Raw genomic sequence first — 19927 nt, 5'->3', positions numbered from 1 at the left:
AAATAGTTGATATTGAAAATATAATTAATGTTATGATTTTAAATTATATACCATGTTTATTACAAAACAAGTTTTTGATTGATTTTAAAAAATGTAATATTTTACATAAATGACAGTTTTAATAAAGTATAGAAATTTCTTTCTTTCTTTTTTTCATTTATGTATCTTTAAAATATTCTTTAGAACCAACTACATCAGGTTTCATAGTTTTCTTTCCTGGTTTCCAGCCTGCTGGACATACTTCTCCATGTTTATCAGTATATTGGAATGCTTGGACTAAACGCAAAGTCTCATCAACAGATCTATAAATATATAAATTTATTAAGATAAAATATTATATATTAGATATGTAAAAATATTAGTTTATGTGAATTTTACCTGCCAACTGGTAAGTCATTAATAGTAACTTGACGTAAATTTTGTTTATCATCTATGATGAAGAGACCACGAAATGGAATTCCACTTTCTTCATCAAGTACGCCATAATCACGTGCGATCTTGGAACTTTTATCAGCAAGAAGAGGAATGTTCATTTCACCAAGACCACCTTGCTTACGTGGTGTATTTACCCATGCTAAATGACTGAAGTGAGAATCAGTAGATGCTGCAATGACTTTACAACCAATTTGTTCAAATTCATCAGCACGATCAGAAAAGGCAATGATTTCAGTGGGACAAACAAATGTACTGCAAAATAAATTATCATTTTTTGACATATGATACATAATTAAAAAATTACATCATCAATACATACAAAATCATGAATTAAAATACTTACAAGTCTAATGGATAGAAAAATAGAACAAGATATTTTCCATTATAATCAGAAAGAGAAATATCTTTAAATTCTCCATTCACAACTGCAGTACCTTTAAAATTAGGTGCAGGTTTTTGAAGTGCTGGGACCGGCATTATTAATGTTTTATGTTTCTGTAATAACAAACAAAATTTTCACAAATTTTTAATATAAATTTTCAATATAATTTGAAAATAATTTTTATTTTCCATTATAAAAAAAAATTTATATTATAGACATCCATTTTAAATTATAATTATAGGTTATCAATATTTTATTAAAATTATTATAGATATTAAAATATTATTTACAGATACTATATAATAATATCAATATTATTACTTATTATTAATGTAAAAACATTATATATTGTGCTTGATTAATGTATACAATATATAAGATTTTCTACTCAATTGGGCATAGTTACATATTTCTAAAAAAGATAGAAAAAAAGATAGATAATAAAAAAGATAGAAGAAATTAGAGATAGAAAAAAATTTTACAGAACAAAATTAAATTTATATTCCTGTATTATATTTATATAATTTTATATATTTTTGTATTTGGAAAATGCAATTATTATATTTTTTTAAAAAATAAAATATATAATTTCTTTTGAATAAATTAATTTTGTGAAAAATTTTTCACATAATAGTATTTTTATATAATAGTATAATAAAATTAGATTATAAATTAAATAATTTACAAAATGTTTTAATTTTCTTAAAATAAAATACAAGCATATCTTTAATTAGTCTTTATCTTTTATATTTATTCTTTTAAATAATTTCATTATTATATTCATTCTTTAAAATAATTACTTAGCTATTTGTAATATAACAAAAATTTACACATCTCTTTGTATGAAGATAATATATTAATATAAATTTTTAAGTTTTCTTTATAGCAAAATTAATCATTTTTTTTTTAATTATAAAATTATAATTTTCAATTTTCGTGAAAGTTTTTTTTAACATTTTTCATTCAATTATTTCTTTTCCATAATTTACCTTACTTAAAAAATAAAAATAACCTTATTCATCCTATCTTTAAGCTTTTTACATATCTCTGAAAATTGTTACATAAAATTGTTTTAATTATATCATCATTATATATTATATTTTATTTGCTACAAAAAATAATATCGAAAAGAAAAAAAAATGATTCTGTACACGAAAATATGTTATAAATAACCTATAAAATTTATATATTTAACAATGTTTTAATAATTGGAAAAAATGAATAATTGCAAAAGATAATCATTCCTTTATTGGAAATAATAAAACAAAATTTTAAGAATACTTATTTAAAATTAAAAAAAAAAAAAATATGAAAACTACAAGACGCTTTTGCTATGTTACAGATCAATACAATTTAATCGATATTGAATATATATATGTATATATATTAAAAAGTGTTTTATGTTACTTATTATATGAAAAAAGATATGTAAAAATTTATGATCTTTCTAAGAAATTTTTGCAATTATGAAATTTTCTAATATATTATTAAAGATATATTTTATGTAATCACTAATATTTTAAAAAAACTTTAAAAAAATATATTACAATTCATATAATTTTATAAAATATAATTAAATTCTATTTCTAAAACTAATAAATTGATTTGTAATAATCACGTATTATTCAACCATTTCTACGTATATAAGTACATTAGGTATTTCTTTTGTGTGAGTAGTTATTGCACCATCGAGAACTTTCTGAAACTAGATCGAATAAACTTTAAAAAAAAAAAGTTAAAAACAAATAAAAGCAAAATTCTATACAATTTCGATCTGTTTAATAATAATAAAATATAATTTTTGTATTTTTAATATTTATATATAAAGATTTATATACTGATATATACTAATATAGTATTTCATAATTTTTAAATTTTTTCCGTTTACAATCATATTTAAATATATATAAATGGATAAAAATTAAAAATATTATAAAATTAATTACATATAAATATTAGTTTAAAATTAAATGTAACTATATAAAATTTATACCTTTTATTTTGTAACAAAATTGTATTTTATGTAGAATCACTATTTGTCCAACAGTCTCGCTTGCAAAGATGTACGAGAATGGTAACCGGTTCGATGGAATTCACCTTCTACGTAATATTGCAACCGAAAAACATCATATGCGCCATCTATAATCAGTGCTGCCCTCTATGGAAAAATACTTTTTCTATCAGTATAATTTATTCTTTTAGAGAAAAATTAGTTTTATTTTTTTGATAGGTATTATTACGATTGTTTATACAAAAAGAAGAATAATGCATAAACATTATTTTTCTTGATTTTAATTAATATGTATATCTTATTATTTATAAATGAAAATTATAAAATCATCAATTAATTGATTAATATATTAATAAAGCATTTGAATAAAGACAAATTGTATTTTAAAAAATAATATTTATTATAAATAATAAAATACAATAAAAAAATATCGAATATAAGTTATAACAATAATTTTCATGTGAAATAAAATGTGTTTAAATAATATTATAATTGAAAATTTAAATAAATAATATTATTAATAAAAAAAGTTTGAAAGTTATATAAAATAATAAAATTTTACATAAAAAAAAAATTTCATAAATGTAATCAGGAAATTATATATCGATAGAATAATGTATAAATACAATAATTATGTATAGATAAAATAATAGATAGAATATATAAAGTTACATGTAATAATTAAAATAATCTGTATTAATTTTTTTAGTTACTATTATATTTTTATTTAATTTTGTAATATATTACAATAATCTTGTAATCCTTTAAATGAATTTTTCCTATGAATAAATTTCGTATCTTTTTTTATTTATATTCGAACAAAGATTTAAATTTATATATTCATTTTGTATTTTTTTTTAAATTAAATTAGATCATAAATTAAATTTTATATGAAAATTTTTGTTATTTTTTTAAAATTAAATAAATAAAATTAATTAAATAAAATAAAATAATATAATCAGTATTTTTGTAATTGATAATATTTACTATTACAAACAGGTAGTTTTTTTTCTAAACATAGATTGTTTGTTAAATAAACGAATAAATTAAATAAAATTTCATATTTCATTGTATATATTAAATATATATTAAATGAGATGTATTTGAATGTGTATATTTTGATAAAATTGTAAAAACATAATTTATTTAAAAAAAGTAAAGATGATCAAAATTTTTTTTTAAACTTTTATTCATAAAAAATTGCAGCAGATTATATATTTTATGGTATATTAATAATAATGAAAAATATTTTAAATGTACAAAGTTATTGTATTCCACATAAATGAAATATGTTTTGAACATTATAACATATTATACACAGTATTTTTGTATGAGTAATTTGTCTTTAATAACAACAATTTATATAAATAATACATCTGATTTAAACTACAACGCCAAAAGAATATTACAATGATATTTGTATTTTACTTTTGGATTATAATACTAAACAGACATTTCAATAGATAAATACTTTAAAAGTACTTCCTATTGTTTTCTTATTTATATGAATTATATATATTTTTGGCACTTACTATGTAAGGATTGTAAATTGCATTAAATTTAGCATATAGAAAATTAAAAGAATTTGACACAATTGACATAAATGTCCAAAATTTAATGTTTAAAATTTAAAATTAATTTAATAATTCATCAAGATCAGCCTTACGATAATTTTTTGCATATTATATAATTTTATAATGTTCTAAGAAAATTAAATATCTTTTGCATTATTAGGATGAGCGTGCTAGTTCAATATGTGGTAGTAAGAGGAGATCTTCTGAAGACAATGCATTGGCCCATTGGCGCAGTTATAGCTCAAGCATGCCATGCGTGCACTGCTGTTACTCATCTTTTTTACAATGATAATTACACACAAGCCTACCTTGCCAATTTAGATGTTATGCACAAAATTGTCTTGGAAGTAAGTATATCCAGGAACTATATGTATTATAGATATTAGACGTCAATTTGAACATATTATTGTGCATAACTCTTGTGTATACAATTTTTAAAATAGCGAAGGAGTATGGTGACATTTATAATATATTCATATATGGATATATTTATATTTATATTAATGTTAGATTCCAGATGAGACCAGTTTAAATAATTTATCTTTAACATTGACAAATGAGAACATCCATCATAAACTCTGGATTGAACAGCCTGAAAATATTCCAACATGTTTAGTAACAAAACCTTACCCAAAGGATAAAGTACAATCATATTTTAAGAAATATAAATTACTTAAATTGTAAAAAGATATAATTTTGATTATATAACTATGCTATTTTCTTCTACGTTGTACATTATAATCAATCATAATAAAACTAAATATTATAAAATAATAATTAATGTAGTACCATATATTTTAAAAAATAGTCAATATATTATAAAAAATAGTCATATATTTTAAAAAATAGTCAATATAAAGTTTTAATATTTGAAAGATTTTTACTACAAAAAAAAAAAAGAATTTCAAATTCAGTTTAAAAAAAGATAGCATTAACACGTATTCAATTATCAAGTAATAATAAATTAATCTTATAAATTTATAAATTTTTCCTTTATTTTTTATTTTTTTTTATATATATATGTATAAATAGGAATCAATTCCATCTCGGGATTTGCTATACGCCAATATGAAAACGATAGATATATACTTATTCTTTATTTAACAATACCTGATAGTATTGACAATGTGTACACATTACTCCTTTGCTTTACAGTTGGTATTATTACTAATCTAGATAAAAATTATGTCAAGATATGCATTATTAACTGATATTTGTATAAAAATTTTCCCTCACGATTGTGCAAAAATATGCACTATTTTATTAGAGCGTACCAAAGGCGATAAAATGACACAGGTACGCACATATTTATTGTGCGTATAAATGACACACATCGGGGGAATAAGTATTAATCGTTCCTCGTTATAATAATCATATCTCATTATTTTTTCGATGAAAATAAAATTCAAATTTCCTAGATGATTGAACACGATTGAAATTTTTGAATGTAAATTTTGATACATCAGAAAAATTAGATTTTTTTACAGATAAATATAATTTAAGAAAGAAAAAAAATCTTAAAAACATAATAATGTATAATAAAAGTAATAATTATAATAGAAATTATAATAATATAAATACATAATATTATAATTATGCTTAAATGCTTTTGGTTGCATTTTAGCAAACAAATAAATAGATAAAAGAATAACTAATTGACTCAGAAATTTACTTGAGAATATAATACGTTCAAGGTAACATTATTTTGAAAGATATAATTTTTTTTTTTTTTTAATATTTTAAAAGGTTTCAATTTTCTTTTTCAAATTAATTTTGAAAAGATTATTTAAAAAAAATAGAATAAGACAATTTGAAAAGATCTCAAACGTTTTACATTTTCTGCTTTCTCGAAATATTCTCGTTCATATAACGAACGAAGAGACAAATTTATTTTTCACGTAGAATTCACGTAGTATTTATATATAAAAAAAAAAAAAAAAAGAACACAATTGATAATCATATTAATAGATCAATAAATTGTCTATTGTTTTAGAACTTTGCTATAACGTTGCTATGTTACGTTGTGCGAACGATATTTGATATAATTCGGTATTTTCTCTCTCTCTCTCTCTCTCTCTCTCTCTCTCTCTCTCTCTCTCTCTCTCTCTCTTACTTATAATTAAAGTAATTTATAAATTACCGGTATTTACGTTTACAATTATAAACAAATTGTCGATAAAATTATGATGTCGTTCTAACCGCATTTCCGGTAATAAGCTCTAAATACTTATGTACACGCACTATTTGCGGACGCTAAACACTGTAAGTACACTTATTTACAACACCCGATGGCAAGAGGATCATTTCTGGCATACATGATTATGCCAAAAAAAGAAAAAAAAATATATATATATGTAAAAAAATATATATATTTCTTTTTCTCAAATAACTCGATTCTAGTTCGCGTTAAACTGGATAAATTTTTTTTGTTTTTTTGTTTTTTTTTTTCTTTCTCTTTTTCTTTTTTTTTTTTACGATGGAGTATACACACAGAGGTCCTCGAAAATATGTACTATCTTCTTTTAATGCGTTTGTATCACTGCCCTTCCTCCTTTTGCGCCTCCTCTTCTAGCCAATCGTGAAGAATATTCCTTCTTCTCTGAAAACACGAGATCAAAAAAAAAAAAAAATTCTAATATAAATATTTGCAAAGATGTTTCTTTAAAGCTTAAAGCAAAACGTAATGAAGATTTGTGTACATTCAAAGATGAAGAGAGAGAAAAAAAAAAGAACATGATCGCTTTGAGATGTAAAAGTAAAGTAAAAATACGTCGTATGCTTTTGAATTTGAAACGATTCCATTTTCGTCGTTTATGCATTTCGTCGTTAATGTTTAATTAATTGGCAAACGAGAAATGTGTGTAAGCGGACAATTTTGCAAATATATAGTACGCAGCCAGGAAATATTATTGTTGATATTATAATTTGCTTGTTTTAGCTTTGTTACTATTAATTCTTTTTTTAAATCTACTATTAATCCTTCTTACTTTTTAAATAGGAAAGCAAAGCGAGCTTAAATTTTTTAGGCAATATGTTTCACGCGGTATACTATTGCAACAATAGGTACAACAATTGGGATGATACAGCAATGAAACCGGAATAGGAATAAGTTTGCAAGATTAATTTTACCGAAATCGTATTTCTTCTTCTGTTATTTAGGAACATGGTGTATATAAGCTGACTTGTACATGCACACAACAGTTAGTATAACTACGGGACTTGCAATTACCAGGACCACGTTAGTTTGGGAGAGCAAGGTGAGACGAGTGATGAGGGCGATGGCTGTGGTGGTATTGGTGGTTGTAGTGGTGATGGTAGTGGTAGTAGTGGTGGTAGTTGTTGGTAGTGATTAGGGCAGCGCACAACGAGCAATTATTGCTCGGCTAGATTTCCATTCGGATCCGTATACTCCTCGTATTCCTCTTCCGGCTCCTCGTAATCCGTTTCTGCAGGTTCAGGACCTTCGACAGCTGGTATCGAGGTGCTAGTGATGTCCTGCTAAGCATACACGAGAATCCAAGCGTTTCTACCTACTTAGTTTTATTTTTGGTTTTTTTTTTTTTTTATTATTTACACCACTCCCCTTTTCACCAATCATGTTCACCAAGCTTATTAGACATTTTTATCTCTTGTTACACTTAACTTACATTTGTTAGTTCTCCAAAAAAAGCAAAGGTTGACGTTGATGATTAAATTAACCCTGCCACTGTACTTTTTGAATTATCTAACGTGTAGAAATTTGGTATATTTTTATTTGCCACGTTATGGGTAAAGAAAACTTTTCATTTCTTCTTCACACCAAGATTTTTTATTTCCAGTTTAATTTGAATATTTCAAACTGATTTTATCATAAATCTTTCTATTCATAGAAACACACGTATAGAAAATTGTGCATCAATTCAGGGTTAAATTAATCGAAAAATAATCATGCCAAGTATTCCAAGATAAAAATTAAACTTTCATATTTATTCAATCTGTATATATATATATATATATATATACACATATATCTGGAAAAATTCCCAATTATTTCCAAAAAAAAAAAAAAATAAGAAATTACTATCTCCCAGTTAAATGTTAAACGTTCACACCTTGTACAATTTATCACCAAATCAAATGAAACCTTGGTTCAAACCGTGGAAAAAGAGATTTGATCAAGTAAATGGAGGGAGGAGAAGGGGAGAAGAGAAACGATAAAGAAAAGGACAACAACAAGGAAGTCGTCTGTCACCGACGACGTTGGTTAAACCGTACAATAATTAATTGAAACGAATAGGGAAAACCTGGTGAGATACCTGGGGTGGCCTCCAACCGCATCCTGCCAGCGGAAGTCCGTCGGCCCCTAATGGACAGGGAGCATCGAGGCCGGGTACACCCTGATCTCCTTTGTTGCCTTTGTCGCCTTTCCTACCCCGTTTCCCCGGCGGTCCCTGTATTCATACACGAGAAACGTTTCAGCATCCAAATGGCGTGTTAATGTACAGGCGAAATTATTTTCGCGGACGTGCAAAAAAGGCCAGGCACAAGATAAAAAATCTCTTTATGCATAAATAGTAAATCGATTAAAATTGTGCAAATGAGCATTAACGGTCCAAGATAAAGGCGTCGTGATATGTATACATATGTATATATATATATATATAAAATTTGTCTTTTTATCGATCTTTATATACGTCGAGCGTTAAAATAAAAGAAACGTGGGTAATGTCTAAATATTATGCTATGCACATCTCTAAGGAAGTTATCGTTAAATTTAGTTCATTAATTTATATACGCTGGTGGCAGCATACGTGATACGCATAAAAATTAATTTATATCTATTTCTTTTTATCTATGATGATTTCTTTTTTTCCCTCGTCTTTCAACGTTTACATGCGTTGTGCAATAAACACAGTATATTATATCCCAATGTTAAACCGTTCCATTATTATTGGCAAATGATTAATCGTACTTTGTGCTACAAAAATTTAAGATTAGAAATGATGGAAATTAAAATTAAATTATCTATGAATAATTAATTAATCGGTATTAGTGGTAACATGATAATAGTTTGTGTTAATGATAATAATGATAAAATATATGATATTAATAATGAATTTCCGAATTGTATAGTAAATTTTTTTTAGGAACGAGTAGGAATAATTTCTCGTCGATCAGAGAGTTTTTTTTTGAATGTTAAAGAATTTATTATGAGCTTGCTCGCTCGTCACAAACTACGAATTTTTTTTTTTTTTTTTTTTCCTTGCCCAATTATTTAAAACTGATTAGTCGAATTTCATCAATACTCACAGATTCGCCTTTAGCACCTTTCTCTCCCTTCGGTCCCTGGAATTGGTACGTCAAAGAATTTATTCGTTAAGTGACGGTCGTGCCTCTCTTCGTTTCTTTTCTACATGCACGATACGTATTGTATAGAAAAGAACTTTTCTATATTATACAATTTCTCTATGCGAAACTTGCTCTCAAATGGCATACAACATGTGACTACGATCACAAATGCGTGAAACTAATAATTAATGTTAAAAGAAGCAAGCAATGAAAGCTATAAATTGATTAAACCCGTTTTGCTTTAATTTTTATGGATATGATCATCGGTTTGTTTTTCTTTTTCTTTTTTTTTTTTTATCAGTTTTGTACATTCTTAGAGAATTTGAATATCAAAATGGAGAGGATTGTGCGCTTCTCCCTCTCTTTGAGATTTGATTAAATTTTGAAAATAATTTCTTTGGAAATAAAAGGTTAATTTTTATCAAGCGAAAGAATTCTATTGAACAATTTTAGAAATTGGAAATTTTTTAATCGGTTTGATAATTTTCAAAAAAATTTCCAAAAAAAAGAACGATAACCCGGAGAATGCATATGTACAAAACACGCATAGCTTTGTAGTCTTTAAAATTGTCACTTTGACGTAAATATATATACAGTGATCTGTTTTATTAATATTCTGACATGGCATGTTATTGAATTGATTGTTTTCTATACTATGATTTATACGAAGAATAAATTTATTCGACTTATTTTTTTGCTAGATATGCGATAAATTAAATAATGACGAAATTTAATAAAAATTTAATAAACGTTGGATTATATTCAATTTATTTTATCATTAATTTAAAATGTAAATTTTATAATGTAATTACAAAATTTACATAAAAATATTTTTGCGTAAATATTATTTAACTTTCGTCATATTCAATTTATTGTTTAGTGCACAAAGAATTATCGGCTACAAAAAGTATTTATTAAAAAACAATCAATGAAAAAAAAGAAACGATGTCTGAATATTAACGATGAATCACTGTTGTACACAAAAACTTGACTCTTTAACAAATAATATCTCTGACTATTAATTCCATCTTATATTCTTTTTGACATTGAAAATTTTCTAATTTTCTAAAAATTTCTATTTTTTATTCGATGGTAATAAAACACCAAAACACGAAAATTACTCGAATTGCCTTAACAAAATTTAAATGCTCGATCGAACAGATTACTATTGTTCACTACTTCGTAACAAGATAAAAAAAGAAAAAACATTTCCAAATATGGCAAATACTACGAAACCAAAGAGAGAATAAAATTTTCGAAATAAATTTTGAAGTAGCAATAAATAATCGATAAAATTTGCAAGAGTAAAGGGATGATCGTGCAACATCTTTAGTGTTAAAGAGGGAGAAAGGCGCAAAACTTTTAATTTCAGCCCCCTCCTTTTTCGTGCAAAAGAAGTAAAGAGACGAATTTTGGGGCAGTCCCCGGGGTAGATCAGGCAGATGTATCGTCGTTACCCCGGGCTGGTTAGACTGTGTCGCAGTCACACCGAGGGGCGAGCGATAATCGAATGCCACTGTACCTCCGCGCCAGGAATTCCATCGGTACCCTGGGGATAAACAGAATGTGTCGTTGGGTGTCTCGACGACATCGTAATCGAGTTTCAGCTCGGATGAAATATCGCTGTTCACGGTTAAATAGTTAGATCGGACATCGAGCCGTTTTGATAATAAGAGGATTGGACAACTTCGAACTTCGTGCTATGATAGAGTTTGTAATTGTTGGGAAAATATCGTAAAATGGGGTGAATGGAAGTAGAAAGAAAATTTTAGCAAAAAAAAAAAGAAATAATAATCTTTTTCACGATCCCTTATTTATTTAATCCTCTTTTTTTTTAATATTCGAATAATTTTTCAATTTCTCACACAATAGGAGTAAAGTAAATTTAAGAATCTTGCAAATTTTGCAACACGTTTTGATGTCGGTATTGGATCTTCAATATATCATTGATAAGATTCTTACGAGTAAAATTTTTTCAAAAATAAAAAATCAAAAATATAATACTCTATTAAAATTAGAAAAACTTTAGAATTTTATTCTTTAAAATAAATTTTTCATTTATTCTGATACAATTTCCTGTGATATTATTATCTAAAAGAAAAATAATTTTTAATCCATTTACCTTAAATCCAATTAAATCTCATTAAAATTAATAAAATTTTAAATCGTTATAATTTCGAAAATAGTAACTTCCGGTTAACGAATGAACGATCATTAGAGGCGCAGAATCTTCCTCTTTAAAATACTTTTTCATTTATCTCAATACGACTTCCGATTGCCGAGATATCGTCGTTCAAAGAAAAAGATAATTTTTTATCGTTTATCTCCATCGTTGTCATTTATTCGGATCTTTCGCTCGCACGTCTTTGCCGAGTTATCGCAATGTACCTTAGAAATTCTATTAAAATTAGCAAAATTTTAAATCGCTATAACTTCGAAGTTAATAATCTTCAGCCAACGAATGAACGATCATTAGAAGCGCAGAATCTTCCTCTTTAAAATGCTTTTTCATTTATCCCGATACAATTTCAGATTGCCGAAATATCGTCGTGTAAAGAAAAGAGTAATTTTTCGTCTTTATTATTTTTATCTTTGTCATTTAGTCTCATATCTCTCATACTCGTCGTAATGACCTATTTTAAACTTTAGACAAATAACAGCCGTGGTTCTTAGAAAAATATATTCGTGGAAGGCCATAGTATGCAGGAAAAAAAATGTATGTCACTATGTCAGTTCCATTCATTTTCGCATCTCTATAGAAACTTTTTTATCTCGGCAACCGATCGAAATATCGAGATGGAACAAAAAGAAATGTCAAAATTTCTTCAAAATTTTCTGAATGTATTTTAATGAATACTAAATTTGAATACTAGCTATATAAAAATTCACGATCTAATTACATTTATTGTCAAGTTAGTCGAAAGACTAATAATAAAGATATTTTTTATTCACCCCATTTTACGTTAATTGAAAACGTTATTTGGCAAATTTTGAATGAAAAATGGTTTTTTTTTAGTAACAAATATTAATTATAAAATTCTAGGATAATTTTTCAATTTATTGGGAAGAGGATACTTACAGGTAGGCCAGGATCCCCTCTTTCTCCCTTTGTCCCTGGTTCTCCTTGTGCACCCTGCAAGTATGAATAAATATAACGAATAATGTGATCTGCGCGTATACGCTCGAACAATACCCGTTATGTTTTCAACCAGGACTTAATATATGCCTGAATGTGATGAAATCGTAGTGTGAGCGTAGTAATCGAGGATCCAAAAATCATAAATATAATGTATGGTTAAACGGGTCTCCCCGAGGATTGCTCACCTTCATGCCGTCTAATCCTGGTGGCCCCTGAAAGGCAGAGGAAACCTTGTCAGATTCATTGAAGTCACCTGATAATCGATATCAAATATGCCGATTCAAATGTAATTTATTATCAAGATATTTTTATTAAGACGACGCTCTTTGACGCCCTTCATTCACAGCAGTATTGTACCTTGCCAAGCTCTTCAGAAACGTTTTAATTTTATCTTAATAAATTTGTTTGTGCAATATAATATATTTGTGCATACGTTTTTAAGAATAAAATTAAGTATTCTTATCAATTTATAGTGGTTCGCTGAACAAAAGTTTAATAAAAAAAATTAACGAATGACGATAATTTGACTTTGTGACAAATTATTAACTAATAGTATTGTATAATAATATATCGAAAGAAAATAATTGTCTTACATATTATTTATTTCTGACCTATTTCAATAAAAAATATTATTAAATGTAATGTTAATTGATTTTCTCAAAAATAAAATAATCTCTTTGATATGAAATAAAATAAAATTAATATACAATTAATGTATATACAACATATTATGATATTGTAAATGTAAATATAAAATGAATTAATTAAATATCATTTATCGTACAGAGTTTTATGTTTGATATTTAACGACAGATAAAATATTAATCTTTTCCTAGAGCCAGGCAAAGGTACAAATGAAATGGGCGTGTTAGGCAAAGGAAAAGATGAAGAAGGAGCTCAATCGAATTCGAGAAAAAATTGAAAACTAAAAAAAACCAGCGGATTTCAGCGTTGGTACGCTTGAATTATGATTGAAAAAAAAAAAAAAAAAGAAAATACCTTCGCAATAATAATCTATTTACGAGATGGCATAACGATCCAACAATTTACGTTACCGTGGTGGTCGCAGCAAATTAACACGTTAATTTCTCTCTCTCTTTCTCTCTCTCTCTCTTTCATGATCATGATCTTATAATATAATATTAAAAAAAAAAAAAAAAAAAAAAGAAAAAGAAAAAAAAAGATATAGATATTCGCAGAAAGAAGAAAGAAGGACGAAGAAGAGAAACAAAGTGTAATAATAAAAAAAAAAAGAGATAGAAGTTTTTTTTTGAACAATGATCGTCGGATCGCAGCCAGAGCAAAATGCAAAGCGGTAATTTCACTACAAGGTGTATGTGTGTGTTGGTGGATAAGCGTTAAAAAATTTCGAAAGGGCATCATATAGAAGCAAAGGACACAGGCACATGCACATTCTGTTTATTAATTGGGACAATGTAAAACAAAATTGTTAGAGTCAATTAATTCTTATATACGTAAATACGTCGCCGTATTCTTCGTCTCTATAATTTTTTTTTCTTTTCTTTTCTTTTCTTTTCTTTCTTTTCGTTAATTACCAAGGCGCGCCGCTTTACAATACACACATACGCACGCACATAAAATGTTATGTGTTTATTCCTTCCCCGCATACTTTTTTATACTCGTCGTCACATGCACGTGTACACGTATATGCGTACGTATATATGTATAACTGTATACGTGTACATATACACGTACACGTGCATATAGATATCGTATACACACGCATACACACGCATACATACACGTCTCGATCGATAATCATTACTTCTCTCTCTCTCTTTCTCTCTCTCTTTTTTTTTCTTTTTTTATTTTTCTTCGAAACTCTTGTGTGCATATGCACGTGTATGGATTGTTCACCGTAATGGGCGCTCATTCACACTGTTTTATCGTTATTACTTCGCATTATCGCATTAGCGTTACCATTTAATGTGCTTTCACGATACGAGAGCTTCATACTTTTACTCGTTTTCCATTATTTTTCGTTAAAAACTATTCTCATTAATCTTTACGCACTATTTTAGATTAGGATATGCACAGCGAAACGGTAGGCTATATATATATATTTAGTAAACGCTTTCTAACCGAGGCCAGCGAAAATATTGTTCAACACATTGGCAAACCCCGTTTCTGTCGATATTATTCTAAATTGTACAACTTTTTTTCTCGTTTATTTAATTTAAGGTGTCAACGTGTTATAGGTGACTAGGATCACAAAATAAAGGATACTCATTTGACACATGATCGTTAAGTACATTGTAAGTTATTACACATAATAGGTATATGTATTTTTCCCACTCTGTACTATCTCGTGTTCGTTTAGGCCATTATTAGTTGTGTCTATCCTTGCATTTTTCAATTATTTTCGTGTAAATTAGGCGAATAAACTTATCTCTTCTGGTGTTTTCAATCGAATCGGAATTTTCTCGAATTCTATTGTTCGAATTTCTTATTTGTCTAAATTATTAATTAATTATCGGTCTATATAAATTTATATTGTTAATTAATTATTTACGTTTGGTTATTTGTACGTGAGCATACCATGCATTATACGTGAAAAAATAAATGGATTATATATGTAGGTGTTAAAAAATAGCGAACATAAAAATATGTTTTAAAAAAAACTATAAAATTATAAGAAACAACATTTTTTTCCGGATAATTTTGAGTTAAAATGTGTTAAAAAATATATATGTCTCATGATTGTAAAATAAATGGTGATGTAATTTCTTATTTAAAAATATTACTTTTAAAATAACGATTTAAAATTTAAAATAAAAATAAAATTTGTATGAATAAATTTATATATGTGTATAACAAAATATATTATAAAATAATTTCAGACAAATCTTATAGATTTTTCTCTTCTCTTCAATTCTAAAATATATAAACTACTTCTATACAAAAATTTATTATATTTTCAAATTTTCAAATTTATTATATTTTCAAATACGATCAGGTTCATATTTCTGGCGGTACGAAAGGTACGATAAATTTATATTTGCCAATAAAATGTTTATATATATATATATATATGAAAAAAACCTAAATTTTTCTATTATACACATTTTCTTTATTAATACGTTACATCTCGAACGAACACTCGATCGAAAAAAATATATCTTGGTCATATCGAAATAAACAGAAGTACAATGTAAAAAAAAAAAAAAAAAAAAAGAAAAAAAAAGAAAAAAAAATATCTTGTTAAGTACAAATCGTTTAATTTAAATTAAAATATAATGGAAAAAACGTAGAATAAAAAAAGCTTAATGCAAATAAATAAATCCACGATAAAAAATTGCGAATTATTAAAAAAGAAAAAATTAAAATCTTACGAAGAAATAAACTAAAAAAAAAAAAAAAAGGAAATACATATAAAGTAGGTATATAGAAATAAGTATCTAAAAATAATTGAGCTATCAAAATGTATCATAAAAGTCCAGTACTGTTTTTCGATAGCTTACAAGTTGTCGCAAAATATTTTATACAATATCTATCAACCTTATCTATATAGTTGTTTAATTTAAAAACGTTTTAAGGCAAAATTTGCTTAGCTTTCGTACCGCGTTACCACGTTATAACGCTAAAGCTTTCCGATTTAACATCAGTATCGTATAAGGTATTTATCCCTTGGTGTATGCGCACGCATACACCATACACAAATACATACACACACGTGCGCGCGCGCGTACGCGCGCACGCAACATACACACGCACACGCACACAAAACGTTGAGTTAAATTTATATACGAGTATATAATATACGAGTTAAAAAGGACGGATGGTAGTGCGATCATCCGCTCGATAATTACCGTTGGATAAATTAAATGTACAGCACCGACCGAGTATATATTTGCGTATATCGAAAAGGAAAGGAAGAAATTTAAAAAAAAAAAAAAAAAAAAAAAAAGAAAAAAAAAGATAAACAAAAAAATTTAGAAAGAACAAAAAAAAAAGGAACAGAGACAAGCATCGAATAATTTTACTCGTTTACACATCGAATATCTATTGGAAGACGCTTCGTTTCTCCCGAAACTTCACTCTCTTTTCACACATCGACACGAAAAATCCATCGATCGAAATTATCGATTTATCGATTTATCCTCTATCAAGAGTAAATTATCTTTTTTTTTTTCTTTTCTTTTCTTTTCTTTTTTTTTTTTTTTTTTTTTTTTTTTTTTTTTTTTAATATCTTATTACGTCTGCTACAACTTTGCACCCGCTATTATAAATACAAGAGTTACACAGTCACCTTATCCATTAACCACACGTTTAAGACACGTTTCGCTACGATCTTTCTTCTTCCTTGAATAACACGTATTAAAATCGTAGTAAAATCCTTTCTCCTTTACTCTTTTTGTTTTGGGGTTCGAGAACATGATATATATATTATACAATATATATATATATATATATATATCATAACTATGCCTGCAAATTTCCCCTCTCCCCCTTTCTTTTCTCTTTTCTTTTTAAGGACGGTCCTTTAAGCTCCCCTATCATTACTCATCGTTGAAGGATATCGTTAGTTAGATTCCAATCGATAAGCCTATGAAAATCCACCGAGCCAGACATTCCTGTTGTACGTACTCGATACTCGACTCAAATGCGATTAACTAACACTCGTCCTCGCGATTATACACTTATATCCATAATAAATGCTAACGATGATATGACTTGCAACATCGAGAAGTTGTTTCGACAAGTTTGTTCATCCTCCTCCCTTATTCCTTCTCTCGATTTGTCCCTCGAGTTGTCCCTTTCTTTTTTCTATCAATTTTTTTTTTCCCCCCCTCTTTTCTCTTTTTTCTCATCTTGCAGGATGACGGTAATAATAATAATAATAATAATAATAATAATAATAATAATAATCGAATTTTTTTTACATGTAACGACACAGGGGGGGGAGGCAAACATACTCGAGAGGCAATCAATCAAGGGATATGAGGAAGTATAATACACGAATATTCTTGCCGAAAATGAGCGACAATCGAGATTTTACACTGGTCGTTAGTGAATGCCTAGTAAATGATTCAGCAGCGAGGCCAAATAACGATGACGTTAGGAGCGAGAGGTCCGCGTTCTTACCATGGCACCAGGTTTCCCGGCATCCCCGGGTTTTCCGGACTCTCCTCTCAGTCCCATGGGGCCCTGCAAAGAAACAGATCGATGCGTCGATCAGTGATTCGATTGGGGGGCGAAGGGATGGGTCGATCGAAACCCCGAAATCCTTCGAAACTCGACCGACTTTTTCCCGAATTCTCGGGAAATTCGTTTGAAATTAGCGATGGATTCAAGTGAAGTGGAAACTTAAGCTAATTGATGGATAAATTTTTCGTGAATGTTTGATTAATTTATTGATTAATTTTTGTAAATTATTATTTTTATTAAGTTTAGAAATTTATATTTAACTTTAGTTCGTGATGATATAGTTAATAATGATATAGTTTTATGTAAATTTGATTCTGAAGTTGGTATATTTCAAAAATGTTGATCTTGATAATTATCATCTTGTATTTTATATTTAAAAGTGCAAAGTTCTATAATATTCATCCCTTTTGGCAAATAAAGAATACTTTTTAGTAAAATTGTATTATAGGTATGTTTATAATTTTTTTGTACAATTTTTGTTTCTTCGATTACTATTTATAAAAGATTCGACTCATTCTATAATATCGAAATATAAAATTTTTGAAATTTCTAAATATTTCATTTTGAGATAATCCTTTAACACTGATTTGGATTAAACTTGATACTATTGTCTAAATCTTCTTATTATTGTAGTCACTTTGAAACTTTTGAAATTCAAAAAAAATAACTTAAAATAAATAAATTATAAGAAGGTTATTATAATATAGAACGAAAAAAAAAAAACGAAACATAGAGATAAAATGTTATTAGGCTGACTACGAATCTGAATATATTTGAAAAATTCTGAAAAAAAAATCGAGAATTTCGAGTTTCGATAATTTCGAAAGTTTTGAGACCATAGAAAATTTCGCGAATCTAAAAATCAGATTTCGACTCATCTCTAATTAAATGTATCATATATGACTGAATATTTATATTGGTTCATTATTTTAGCATGCCATTTCTTTTTTTGTTTAATTTTTCTTTTATTCATGACATCGATATGCATATATATTACTTATTATGTGTAATTATTTCGTTTCTTGTTTCTCTGTATTTTTATTCTAGCAATGATTATATTTATTATCATTGCATTTTTATCGAATCGAAATTGTAGAATTTTTTTATAATATAGTATATAGTTCGGAAAGTTCATAAAATTTTTTTTACAAGTTTTTTTTTTTTACAAATTTTCTTATTTATTTGAAAAAGAGAAGATATCTCGTTTTATGTATCCTTTATTAAGATAAATTATTTTTCTAATCAAAAATTAATTATATACAAAATTTAAAATAAAAATTTTATTAGTTGTTTCAAGCAAGTAGTTGAAAATTAATATTTAAAAAAAATATGACAAAAAGTATATATATATCTATATTATTTCAACGAAATAACAAAATAATATCATCCCCTCATTTGCTTTATTTTGATGGAAAAGAAATAAAACATTCAAACAGTATTGTTAAAGGAACGACGAAACAAATGGCAAAAAATTGTGAAGAAAAAAAATCATCATTAATTTTCGCTACGAACTTTTCGAACATTTTATTTATCGAAACTAACACTTTTCTTCGATACCTTTTCTAATACCTCAGGGATAAATAAATTTCGTGGATGGTTCCATCGTATGCATTTGACTCTATTCCTGGTATTTTATCGCGTTTTACAACCTACCTAACCTACAAACCTAATCTTGAGAGGAAAATACGTACGGGTAGTCCCATTGGACCAGGATCTCCTTTGGCACCCTTCTCTCCCTGTAATGTAAAAAAATAATCAAATGAGAATATTCCTATTCCATCGTTATAAACATGTTTTCGTTTCCTCGCTCTCTCGTTGATGTCATACGATATAATGTAATGTTTATATCTCGACTACAATACGTGTGAAAATACACATATAGAAGAAAT

At 26.9% G+C, this 19927-nt stretch overlaps 3 protein-coding genes across 15 annotated transcripts in view; 1 reads left to right on the top strand and 2 right to left on the bottom strand.

Annotated features, from left to right (window-relative positions):
* Positions 1 to 56: 56 nt before the first annotated feature.
* LOC122715674 (peroxiredoxin 1) lies at positions 57 to 2909 on the bottom strand. The gene is made up of 4 exons (XM_043938047.1): positions 2811 to 2909; positions 779 to 930; positions 379 to 687; positions 57 to 302 (listed from the first exon to the last, which is right to left on the bottom strand). Exons 2-4 carry the CDS (start codon positions 910 to 912, stop codon positions 158 to 160), a joined length of 588 nt encoding a protein of 195 aa, XP_043793982.1. The 5' UTR covers positions 913 to 930; positions 2811 to 2909; the 3' UTR covers positions 57 to 157.
* An 82-nt stretch (positions 2910 to 2991) lies between these two features.
* Positions 2992 to 5157, top strand: LOC122715675 (putative peptidyl-tRNA hydrolase PTRHD1). The gene is made up of 3 exons (XM_043938048.1): positions 2992 to 3047; positions 4563 to 4749; positions 4913 to 5157. Exons 2-3 carry the CDS (start codon positions 4564 to 4566, stop codon positions 5084 to 5086), a joined length of 360 nt encoding a protein of 119 aa, XP_043793983.1. The 5' UTR covers positions 2992 to 3047; position 4563; the 3' UTR covers positions 5087 to 5157.
* Positions 5158 to 6113: 956 nt separating this feature from the next.
* LOC122715671 (collagen alpha chain CG42342-like) overlaps positions 6114 to 19927 on the bottom strand; it is a 235564-nt gene continuing 221750 nt past the window's right edge. For 5 of the 13 annotated variants that reach the window (XR_006346875.1, XR_006346882.1, XR_006346879.1 and 2 more), the window contains 9 exons: positions 19730 to 19774; positions 17976 to 18038; positions 13055 to 13081; positions 12810 to 12863; positions 11253 to 11279; positions 9692 to 9727; positions 8698 to 8832; positions 7632 to 7900; positions 6114 to 7001 (listed from right to left, as the gene is read on the bottom strand). Coding sequence is in view for 5 of the 13 variants with exons in the window: in XM_043938041.1 (XP_043793976.1) it covers positions 7775 to 7900; positions 8698 to 8832; positions 9692 to 9727; positions 11253 to 11279; positions 12810 to 12863; positions 13055 to 13081; positions 17976 to 18038; positions 19730 to 19774 (513 nt within the window). In the remaining 8 variants the exon portion in view is untranslated. Of the gene's footprint in view, positions 7002 to 7508; positions 7901 to 8697; positions 8833 to 9691; positions 9728 to 11187; positions 11280 to 12809; positions 12864 to 13054; positions 13082 to 17975; positions 18039 to 19729; positions 19775 to 19927 lie in introns of those variants that run through there. The other 8 variants (XR_006346877.1, XM_043938042.1, XM_043938043.1 and 5 more) reach the window with 8 other exon arrangements.

This window comes from Apis laboriosa, unplaced genomic scaffold, assembly GCF_014066325.1.
Source record: "Apis laboriosa isolate Shangri-la unplaced genomic scaffold, ASM1406632v1 scaffold39_cov144, whole genome shotgun sequence".
Classification (NCBI taxonomy): domain Eukaryota; kingdom Metazoa; phylum Arthropoda; class Insecta; order Hymenoptera; family Apidae; genus Apis; species Apis laboriosa.
This window is presented reverse-complemented; position numbering and strand designations above follow the sequence as displayed.

Excerpts from the sequence above, each read along its gene's own strand:
- LOC122715675 (XM_043938048.1), top strand. The coding sequence starts at position 4,564 with ATGAGCGTGCTAGTTCAATATGTGGTAGTAAGAGGAGATCTTCTGAAG. Across the intron at positions 4,750-4,912 it reads TGCACAAAATTGTCTTGGAA|ATTCCAGATGAGACCAGTTT; the intron begins GTAAGTATATCC and ends TATTAATGTTAG.
- LOC122715674 (XM_043938047.1), bottom strand. The coding sequence starts at position 912 with ATGCCGGTCCCAGCACTTCAAAAACCTGCACCTAATTTTAAAGGTACT. Across the intron at positions 688-778 it reads TTTTTCTATCCATTAGACTT|TACATTTGTTTGTCCCACTG; the intron begins GTAAGTATTTTA and ends TTTATTTTGCAG. Across the intron at positions 303-378 it reads AATGACTTACCAGTTGGCAG|ATCTGTTGATGAGACTTTGC; the intron begins GTAAAATTCACA and ends ATATATTTATAG.